Source organism: Ursus maritimus, unplaced genomic scaffold (genome assembly GCF_017311325.1).
Source record: "Ursus maritimus isolate PB19 unplaced genomic scaffold, ASM1731132v1 scaffold_23, whole genome shotgun sequence".
In the NCBI taxonomy this organism is placed as follows: Eukaryota; Metazoa; Chordata; class Mammalia; order Carnivora; family Ursidae; genus Ursus; species Ursus maritimus.
This window is the reverse complement of record NW_024424786.1, coordinates 41,708,360-41,718,658: the sequence shown is the minus strand read 5'-3', so window position 1 is coordinate 41,718,658 and position 10,299 is coordinate 41,708,360. Positions and strand designations below refer to the sequence as shown.

The window sequence follows — 10,299 nt, the reverse complement described above, 5'->3', positions numbered from 1 at the left end:
CAGTAACATCATTTCACCTGCCTCAGTTCAGCTCTGCAACCCAAGCCATGAGCCCTCCTCTGGCACAAGTGTCCTTCCCTTGAGCTGTTTGTCTTTGTCTTTTTTTTCCTTTTTAAAAAAATATTTATTCTTACATTATCTCTACACTCAAGGTGGGGCTTGAACTCACAACCCTGAGATCAAGAGTCACAGGCTCGACCTACTGAGTTAGCCACATCCCCATGAAGTGGTCCCTCCCTTGAGCTGTTTCTTTCTTTCTTTCTTCCTCTTTCTTTCTTTTTTTCTTCCTTCCTTCCTTCCTTCCTTCCTTTCTTTTTCTTTTTCTTTCTTTCTTTCTTTCTTTCCCTTTCTCTTTCTTTCTTTCTTTCTTTTTCTTTTCTTTCTTTCTTTTTTTAAATTTTATTTGAGAGAGAGAGACAGAGAGAGACCACGCACGAGTGTGGGGAGGAGCAGAGGGAGGGAGAGGGAGAGAATCTCTAGCAGAACACAGAGCCTGGTAATGATCCCACAACCCTGAGACCATGACTGGAGTCAAAGCCAACAGTTGGACTTAACCATCTGAGCCACCTGGGCACCTCTCTCTTTTTTTTCTTAAAGATTTTATTTATTGGGACACCTGGGTGGCTCACTCGGTTAAGCGTCTGCCTTCAGCTCAGGTCATGATCTCAGGGTCCTGGGATTGAGTCCTGCATTGGGCTCCTTGCTCAGTGGGGAGCTTGCTTTTCCCTCTGCCTGCCACTCCCCCTACTTGTGCTCTCTCTCTCTCTCTCCCCCTCTGACAAATAAATAATAAATAAAATCTTAAAAAAAGATTTTATTTATTGGTGGGGGGAGGGCAGAGGGAGAGGGAGCAGCAGACTCCTCGCTGAGCAGGGAGCCCGATGCAGGGCTTGACCTCAGCCGAAGGTAGACGCTTAACCGACTGAGCTACCAGGCACTCCCCCTTGAGCTGTTTCTAATGAAACTGAAGGGGTGCATGTTTGAGGCTGGTTCTACGTGGGTGGGCCTCACCCAATCAGTTGAAGACCTTAAGAGAAACGACAGGTTTGTTGAGGAAGGAACTGTGCCTCAAGTCAGCAGCCCAGAAAGCCTGCCTGCCCTGCAGAATTCAGACTCAAGACTGCAACGTCAGCTTACCTGAATCTCCAGCCTGCCCTACAGGTTTCGGACTTGCCGGCCCCTGTGATCCTATGAGCCAATTCCTTACAATTTCTCTTTCTCCACATATACACACACACCCTATTGGTTCTAGATGGTTCTGTTTCTCTGGAAAACCCTAACATAATACTGAACCCTAATATAGTATTATTGAGTATATTACATCTCTGCAATATTATATATTTATCATAACAAACAAAAAAACCACTTGTGAACCTTTTGGGAGCACTTACTGGGTTCCAGGCACCTGCTGAGCTCTTTGCATGTGTCTCATGATGCTCTTACTCATCTAAAGGCTCCACGACATCATCTGTGATTGGTCCCATTTCACAGATGAGGATACCGAGGTGCAGAGGGTTCAAGTAATTGGCCCAAGGTCCCAAAGTGATAAAGCCGGGTTTGGATCCAGGCAGGCCCACTCCACTGCCTACATGTGGTGGGGTCTTTTCTGCTACGGAACGTGTGTAAAGGAAGGCACATGACATAACTGACGAGCAATGTGGTTTTAGTTGTTACAGTTACACAGGCTGGGCAGGGGGAAGGGGGATGGGGGAGGGTGTGAGTTGTGGCCCAGGGTCCTGGGAGCGCCAGGTCCCGAAGGTGCAGCCCTGGGAACAGCGGCGAGGTGGCACCAGGCTGAACAGGCTTCTTCTGGATGTGTGGTCCAGGCTGGGAGCTGGGAGTCTGGTACTCATTTTAGGGGACTCCACGAGGAGCCCTCCACAGGGCGGGTAGGCTCTGGAAGCCCTTCCTCAGGCCTCAGGGGGGTTATGCTCTAGTCCAGGGATGGCAGCCCCAGGGTCAGGGGCCCGGCCTTGGTGGTGTCCATCGGTTTGACGTGCAGTTCAGTGATCACAGCCTGGGGACTGGGTCCAGCCCAGCCAACCGGGCAACTCAGCGCCCAGCTCCTTCCTGTGCTGCTGGGGTGGTTGGGGCAGGGAGGGCCTCGCGATGTCAGGTCACCATGCAACAGATCCGGGTAACTCTCCTCCAGAAGTTGCGACTGCGGCTGCTGAGGGCCACCTTGGCCGCCTCCTGGAAGACCGCGTGGACGTTTTCTTGGAGCAGGGCTGAGCACTCGAGGTAGGCCACTGCGCCCACGGACCTCGCCATCTCCTGGCCCTAAGAGAGAGAGTGGATGGGGCTGCCTTGAGGTGGGGGCCTCTGGGGGGCCTCACGTCCTGCCTCCCCATAGCCCCCTTGGCCATCTTAGGGAGTCTCCAGGACAAAAGTGGAAGGTGAGTTTTTCCAGGACACCCACAGCTCCTCCCTCCTGGCTTGACCAAGCACTCTCATGGCTTTATTGGGTTTCCTGCCTCAGTTCCAGGATGGGTCCCTGCCTCTCAAGGCACCAACTAACCCACTTCCCAGGCATGTAGCAGAGCAGGGCCTGTGACCTGAAGAGCTGGGGTTCCTCTCCAGGCCTCAGCTTCCCTATCTGTGAAGTGGGTGGGTAGGATTATCTGAATGGGCACACCATTTGCTCTCCCTTCCATAGGCAGAACCTTCTAGAATATTCTAGGTACCACTTCCAAGCCCAGACCATTCCAAGATGACCCCTATCCCGACCCCCTGAGTGTGATGGATGCCTCTTGCTGCTGAGAGGCTGGGCAGGATCAGCATACCCTGAAGGTCCCCCTCCCAGGACCAGCCTCCCACCCCTGGGCTGGGTTTCCTACCCTGTGGTAGGTCACAGGCTCCAACCTATTTTTCCGCAGCTTCTTCACCAGCGACTTGTCCTTGCGCAGGTCAGTCTTGCAGCCCACGACAACGATGGGCACCTTCTTGCAGAAGTGGTTCACCTCTGGGTACCACTGCGGGGAGGGTGGCAGTGCGTGTGTGTGTGTTAGCCATCGGGATTGCTGTCCCTCTCCGCAGCTGGGGAGAAAGGGACACCCTCTCGCTCCCCCGGCGGACTCCAGCAATGATAATCAGCACAGCGAACATTTAGGGAGAATTACTCTGAGCCAGGCTCTAAGACTTTACGTGTATGAACCCTTCGATGCCCCAAGTCCCTACGAAGCAAGTTCCGTCATCAATCCCATTGTACAGATGCAGTAACTGAGGCTCGGAGAGGTCACATAACTTGGCCCTGGTCACACAACTGGAAGTGGCAGGATTTGAGCCCAGAGGCTGGGGCCCAGAGCCCTGCTCCCGCCTGGTCTAGAATCCTGCCACTTTGCAAGGTAAGGGCTCCCAGGACCTCCTCCCAACTGGGTAAAATATATAAAGAAATAAGTCATCCTTTAAAAATAAAGCAGCTCACAAAATGGCTGCAGCAGCTCTTTGCCTGTTGGAGGGAACACTCCTATTCTGTGTCAGTTGCTCTTTGGAATGTGAGGCTCTGGGGCCTGGTTATTGCAGCCTGGACAACAACTGGGGAGTCTAGAATCCAGAGACAGGGGATTTAGATCTCCAGGAGTGCATGCCTACTCAGTTTGTCTGTTCAGAAAAAATTGGCATCAAACCGTCTGGCTCCCGGAGCCAGATGGGGCCTGGGTGGGGTCCTGGGCTGACTCCCCATACTTCAACCCCTCCACAAAACTGTGCCTGATCACGGTCTCCCATGTGACTTCACCTGCTAAATCCAGTACCGATTCCTCAGCCTGGCACCAGGAAGGGACCCCTCCCCCCTCTACAGCCTGGTGGGCACTTTGCCCTGGGACCCTGCTCTCTGCTTCTCTCCAGGTGACCTTCCCGCGTCCAAGGCTCTTCCCCCCTAGCAGTTCCTAAATGGATCTGCCCAGCCCAGCCTGGCCCTCTCCTGGAAGCTGCGGACTCAGACCTCCGTGTCTACCTGGCCCTCCACTGTGATGTCCGACAGGCCCCCATCTCCCACCTCCCTAGCCCCCACTTGCTCCTTCTCATCTTGGGAAATGGCAAGACTGCCTTCCACTTGCTCTGGTCAAAACCTCTCTCCCACTCCCACCTTGGGGATAATCCTACTATTGGCTCCATCAGGTTAGGGGGAGTAGACGGGTGAGTGGGCAGAAGTGCCCAGAACAGTGCTTGGCACAAGGTAAGTTCTCCATAAATATTACCATCAGTGTTGGGGTTAACGTTACTCACGCCGTCACCAGCTGTGCTCTGAGGAACCCTAGCGCACGAAGTTTGTATGCCATTCGCATGGCAGCAGGGGGGCAGGAGCAGAACAACTCAAGGGACCACATCCCTGACACTGTGGGCAGTGAGCAGCCTTGGGAAGGCCTGGCATCTTGGGGGGCTGGGGGGCATCTTGGGGGGCTGCCGAAAGCCAGCAGTCACACAGAAGGGGGCTGAGAGCTGCTGGAGGCGGACGGTGCTTGCAACCTCGGGCAGGCCCAGGCTGGGGAGATGCGGGGGCCTCTGGGTCACCCAGCATTCTCAGGTAGGTCATGGTGGAAAGAGCCACAGAGTTCTGAGTCCAGACCCTGCCACCAAATCCCTATGGGACCTCTGGCAAGTTGCTGCCCCTGTTCTGGGCCTCAGTTTCCCCATATACACCAAAGGTGCTGGATTCACTGTCATCCAGGGCCTGCCACGCTCTGACAGGCTGCGGAGTCAAGGGTGGGGACAGAGCAGAGTGGCCTGGCTATGAGGGCTGTACCTCCCCCGCCCCCTGGTACCTACCCGGTTAAAGATGTTGTCAAAGCTGTGTGGGCTGGTGACATCGAAGCAGAGGAGCAGGACACTGGCGTCGGGGTAGAAGAGGGGCCGCAGGCGGTCATAGTCAACTTGCCCTGGGGAGGGGTGGGAGATCCCTTCAGATCTCCCCCAACACCAGGAGGTCATCCCAGCAGATGGGGGAGCCCGGAACAGGGCCTGGTTTGTGCCTCGTGGTCTGATACAAATGTGGGGCTTAGGTGGCCACTCCACACGAACGCTCCCCCCGGGCAGTGTTCCCCTGGCTTGCCTGTGGGCTGTGTTAGCCCTGGTCTGGGTAAGACCACTTGCTGAGAGAGCCCTGCTCTGGAAGGAATGGGGGACAAGGCAGAGGCCCAGGCTGCAGGGACTGGGGCCATCAGTCCGAAGCCTGCTCTGCCCTGGGCTTGGGGGGTGAGAAGTAGGAAGCAGGGAGGACCCTGGACAAAGGCCCCTTAACCTCTGCATGGTCAGGGGGCTGCTGGGATACCCTGGGGTGAGCTTTCAGCTCTGGTGTGAATTTGACTGAACCCTATGTGGGTAAGGTCAGGAAGCTGGAGGGCAGAGGTCAAGATCAGGCAGATCTTACAGAAGCTAAAGCCAGGGTGGAATGCTTAGGAGGCCAGGAATAGTTCATCCCATGAGAGAAAAGAGCTCTGGACTCCCCTTGTCTCCGGGACACAGTTGGCTACCCTCTGTTGGGGGAAGCAGGAGCAAAGAAGGTTCAGGTTCCTGGGGACCCTAATCCTGGCCAACACCTGTCCCTTGGAGATCGGTGAGATTGGCTGGGCCTCTCTGGTTCAGAAGGAAGGGAGCAGGGCGTGGCTCCTGGGCATGTGGGGCCCCTCCTCCCACGTGCCCCTCCTGCAGCCCCGCACACCCACCTGCTGTGTCCCAGATTTGGAGGTTCAAGGGTTTGCCCTTCATCTGCAGATTAACGGTGAGCCGCTCAAACACAGTGGGGGTGTAGCTCTGAGGAAGAAGGGGGCAAGGCGGAGGCTGTGAGGACAGCTGCTGAAGCAGGGTGGGCCCCGGTGCCCAGGCCAGAGCCCACGAATGCCTGCAGCACTGCCCCGGCTTTGGGAGCCTGACAGTCTGAGGGAGGGACTTTCTGGGAAGCAGGTGGCCAGTGGGGGTGAGGCCTGGGGCTGCCGCCTCCTAGCTATTTGCCCCAGCACGGCACGGAACCTCCGCGGCCTTCTCGACTGTAAAGTGGGAATATGGAAAGTGCCTACCGCAGCGTGCTGCTGTAAGGATTCAGCGAGAAGCTCGGTGCAGGGCCTGGCACAAACTACGCACTACCGTTATTTTTATCTTTGTCCCCCTGGATGGGGGACTGTCCCATTTCTGAGCCTTCCTTCATGCTGTCCCCTCCTCCTGGAATGACATTAGCCTACATTTGTTCGTTTGATTGTTCATTCATTCATTCATTCATATACTCATACAGTAAACACTGGCAACCTTCTCTAGTTCTGGATACTGGGGAGCGAGTAATAAACAAGGCTCACTGCCTGCTTTGGGGAGCTTGTAGCTTTTGGGGGGGTCCCTGCTTTGCCTCTCAACCTCTCATAATCCAACCAAGACCCCTACCCCATGCCACCTCCCCCAGGAAGCCCTTCTGGATCCCTTCCCACGTTCTCTCCATTTCTGCCTTTCTTATCAGCCCTGTCTGGCGTCTGGAGGAAGGCATTCGGACCACAAGCCCCTCCACCCCAGGCCTAGAGCCTGAGTGCACACCCTTGCCGTAAAGGCTGGGTGAATGGAAACAGGGTGGGTTTTGTACACAGACAAAATGCAGGAATGAGAAGGGGGAACGTGTACAGATGGGGTCTGGGCAAAAGGTGAGGAGGTTTTCAAAACTCGACCACAACCCAAGCCCTCTGCTGGAGTGGCATGCTGGACCAGCTGCAGCTTGGGTCCCCAAGCCTCGCTCACTCGCTCAGGGTTGGTCCGGGGGTGAGGGGGGATACAGCATGGGGAGACCCTGGCTGCCCGTCCTCCCCACTTCCTAGGCCAGGTGGGGCCCGCTCCTGCCTTGACTCAGGCCTGTCTGCCTGCCTGCCCACCCGCTGGCACTCTGACGCAGGCCCTGGGCTGCTGGGAGGGGCAGCCCCTCAGTGGTAGTCAGTGCGGTCCTCCAGGCCACTTGGGAAGGTACAGCGGGAGGGTGGGGAAAAAGGTGAGTCCCAGAATGGGCCGATAGAGAAGTCAAGGATGGCCCTGGGATAGGGGTTCCATCCGCCCTGGACTCTCGCCACCTGCCACTCGCTCTACTAGTAGATACCAACAAGGGATCCGCCTATGTCCCCAGCATCCAGCCTGCCCAGGGCCCCTCCCCTCAGGTCCTTTGCCTGGCGGGAGACAGTGTGACATGGTGGCTAGAGCCCTGGCTTTGGACTCAGATGCTCCTGGCTTAGGACCGGCTCTGGCCCTCACCAGCTGTGTGACCTTGTGCCTGTCCCCTGACTGGTTAAAGGTGAAGAGTGTCCCTTTACAGGGTGATAGGGGAGACACCGGCTGGCAGGTGAAGCCTAGCATAGATGCCTACTGCTTAGAAAGCAGGTCGCCAGGGGCAGTGTCCACGCCAGCTGCTGTCCATTCCTCCAGGTGGTGTGCCCTGCCCCAGCCTGTCACTGTGGAAGGGACTGACACCTGCTGAGCTTCCACTCACCCACCTCCCACCTGTGGCAGGACCCCTCCTGATCTGAGGTGGAAGGCAGCCGGCCATGAAGCCCTGGGGAGACACGTGTCAGTACTTTGTAAACGCCTGTGGAGATGACACTGTCATCCCCATTTTCTAGGGACCTACTGTGCATGGCCCTCCACCTGTCCTGTCTCTGATCCCTGCAACCTCAGGAAGCACTATTCCCATTTTCCTGATGATGACAGAGCTGGGAAGTGACTTGCCCAATATAACACACTGGACAGCAGGTTAAGGATGGAGCCCGGTCTTTCTGGCTCAAGAGGCCAGGCTCTGTCCCAGGCCACTGGCCTCTCCTGAGGTCACCGACTCTCTAGCCCCTGGTATCAGGAGTGGGCAGGAAAGCCCCATTCCAGGCTGTGTGGCTGGGTTGCTGCTGTGGCTTGTAACTGGCACAACCCCCCCTCCCACTCTAGACTTTGTTTACACCTTCTGTTGTGTTCTTTGAACCATCAGGCAGGGTCAACTCTGACCAGTTAAGTGTCTAATCTTATCTGTTGAGCTGTCCTTAGCCAGAAAGGCAGGGCCAGGTCTGAGCCAGACCAGGGCAGAGGTGACTCAGGCCTGGGTCTGCCCTCACAGGGCTCACAGACAAGACAGATGGATCATTACAGGATGGGGGGACATAGTTCAAGAAAGGAGAGTCAGAGGTTTCACACCCATGAGAGCCCCTGTGCTGACCAGGAGGGACTGAGCTGGTTCTGGAAGGCAGGGCTGGTCCTCCCTGCCCCCTCCCCCTCCCACTCTTCTGTGAGACCCCTGGGCTTTGGGATGGTTGCTGATCCAAATGTCAGCCAGCTTGGACTTCCCTCTATCTCAGGAGCTTTCTCTACTCTGGTCCCTTGCTCTGAACCCGAGGCTGGGCCACAGCCAGACAAGGGTCACTGAGGCCCCTTCAAATCCCAGCCTACTGTCTGCTCTTTGGGGGACTGGAGGTCGTCTAGCTGCTGGTCCCCTGAGCTTGGAGGCCTGCCAGGAGGAGGAGTCTAAGGGCCGGAGCAGAAGGCTGGTCTGGCAGGCAGAGCACTGGGGACTGTGGAGAGTGTCCTGGTCAGGGGCGGGGAAATCTGGGCTCTTGACCTGCATTGCCACTGCTGGGCCGTGCTCCCCCAGGCAAGGCTGTCTGTCTAGATTCAGTTTTCCCACCCGTAAAATGAGGCCTTTCTGGTGCTCGGAACTTGTAGTTCTTTTAAAAGAAGAGCTCTTTCTTGTGCCTGGAGGTAGAGGGGTCCTCAAACAGATGAGGAGCCTAGACAAGGACAGGTCTATCTCCCTGGTGACAAGCATGTCCTCCCTTCCTCTGCCTAGCCCCAGCCTGCCCTTCAAAACACACATTCCATCAACTTCCAGATGCCCATTTCCATGTTGCAACCTCTCTGGAATCAGGATGAGCCTTGCTATCAAGGATGTCTCGGAGCTCGGGACACCCCTCCCAGCCGGTCTCCTGGACCCTGGCTGGCCTGGTCCCTCTCCCCACCATGCCATAATTGTTGGGTTCCCTTGGGTAGCATCTGGGGGCCCAGAAACTTCTCCTACCCAACTTAAAAAAAAATGTGACTGGCCAGAGGAGGTGACGTCAGCTCCATAAGCCACAAAGCAAGAGTTGGCTCAATGCTGCCACAGTGGAAAGGACGGTCTGACACTGTTAGGAGGCCTAGCCTCTCCTGCTTCCCCCATTGGACTCCCCAGGGCCCACATGAGCCCGGGGGTTTGGAGGATGATGTGACAGGCAGGAGGGAGCTGAGATGCTGGAAGCAAACCCACAGACTCCCAAAACTGGGCTGAGAGGCGGCAGGATGAGGGGGCCCATCCTGGTGCCTGGGAGCCACCTGGACAGTCTGAGCATGGCAGTGAAGGACTGATGGCTAACGTGCCCAGAGCGTCTGGGACATGCCAGGTGCACATGCGCTGTCTCAGCCTTACCCTAACTCCACCTCACCACCACTCTTGGGTCTCCCGCCCTCTGAGGTTGTGTGAGGGAATGGAGGCTCAGAGAGGCTAAGCAAAGTACTGAGGGCCACACAGGTTGTCAGAGGAGAGTTGAGGTGCCAACCAAGCTATCTGACTTGAGTCTGGTGTGCTCTGAGCCTCCACAACAGAGCCCGCCAAAGGTCCCCTGTACATGCAAGAGCTGGTGAAGAGATGTTTCCCAAATTTCAGTGAGCCCTTCCTGCTGCAGACTCAGAATGGAGCCCTTGACCTGTATCAACCCACTCTTCACAGTGACCCTGGAAGGTGGGCACCATCCTTATTCCTATTATGTGGTCAAGAAAACAGGCACAGAGAGGGTAGGGGACTTGCCCAAGGGCACACGGCTTTAAGTGGCAAAGTCATGACTCGAACCCTGGCTCCAGTGTCCTCAGTCCCTCCCAGCCATGCTGGGTCACCAAGTGATCTCTTAGGATCTGCACGGTACCGAGGTTGCCTAAGTCGGTCCCTGTGACCTCTCCCAGGGAGGTGCCATTCTTGCCACTTTACAGATGATACCACTGAGGCCCTCGCTCCCGATGACAGAGCGAGAACTGCCTTTGAGCCCACACTCCGCTGGGAGACCCCTTGGCGAGCCAGGTGGGCGCCCCGGGGCGCGCGTGCGGAATCCGACCGGGCCGCCGAGCGCGCGTGGCAGGGCCGGGGGCGCGGGGCGCGGGGCCCGGAGGGGGCTGGCACTCACCTCGGGGAAGGCCCCCTCGGCGAAGACCATCAGCAGCGACGTCTTCCCGCAGCCGCCGTCGCCGACCAGGACCACCTTGACGGACCGCGCGCCCGGCGGCGCCTCGGCGCCCGCGGCCTGGGCCGCCTTCATCGCGGGCGGGCTGGCG

At 56.9% G+C, this 10,299-nt stretch overlaps 1 protein-coding gene across 1 annotated transcript; it reads right to left on the bottom strand.

Annotated features, from left to right (window-relative positions):
* Nucleotides 1-1,649: 1,649 nt before the first annotated feature.
* On the bottom strand, nt 1,650-10,299 carry RHOD (ras homolog family member D). The gene is made up of 5 exons (XM_040639492.1): nt 10,152-10,299; nt 5,664-5,751; nt 4,768-4,877; nt 2,838-2,972; nt 1,650-2,280 (listed from the first exon to the last, which is right to left on the bottom strand). Exons 1-5 carry the CDS (start codon nt 10,281-10,283, stop codon nt 2,113-2,115), a joined length of 633 nt encoding a protein of 210 aa, XP_040495426.1. The 5' UTR covers nt 10,284-10,299; the 3' UTR covers nt 1,650-2,112.

What these genes read in the sequence shown, in the direction of transcription:
- RHOD (XM_040639492.1), bottom strand. Translation starts at nt 10,283, where the DNA reads ATGAAGGCGGCCCAGGCCGCGGGCGCCGAGGCGCCGCCGGGCGCGCGG. An exon ending in TTGACAACATCTTTAACCGG is followed by an intron (nt 2,973 to 4,767) that starts GTAGGTACCAGG and finishes CCCTCCCCGCAG; the next exon opens with TGGTACCCAGAGGTGAACCA. An exon ending in AGCCTGTGACCTACCACAGG is followed by an intron (nt 2,281 to 2,837) that starts GTAGGAAACCCA and finishes TCTCTCTCTTAG; the next exon opens with GGCCAGGAGATGGCGAGGTC.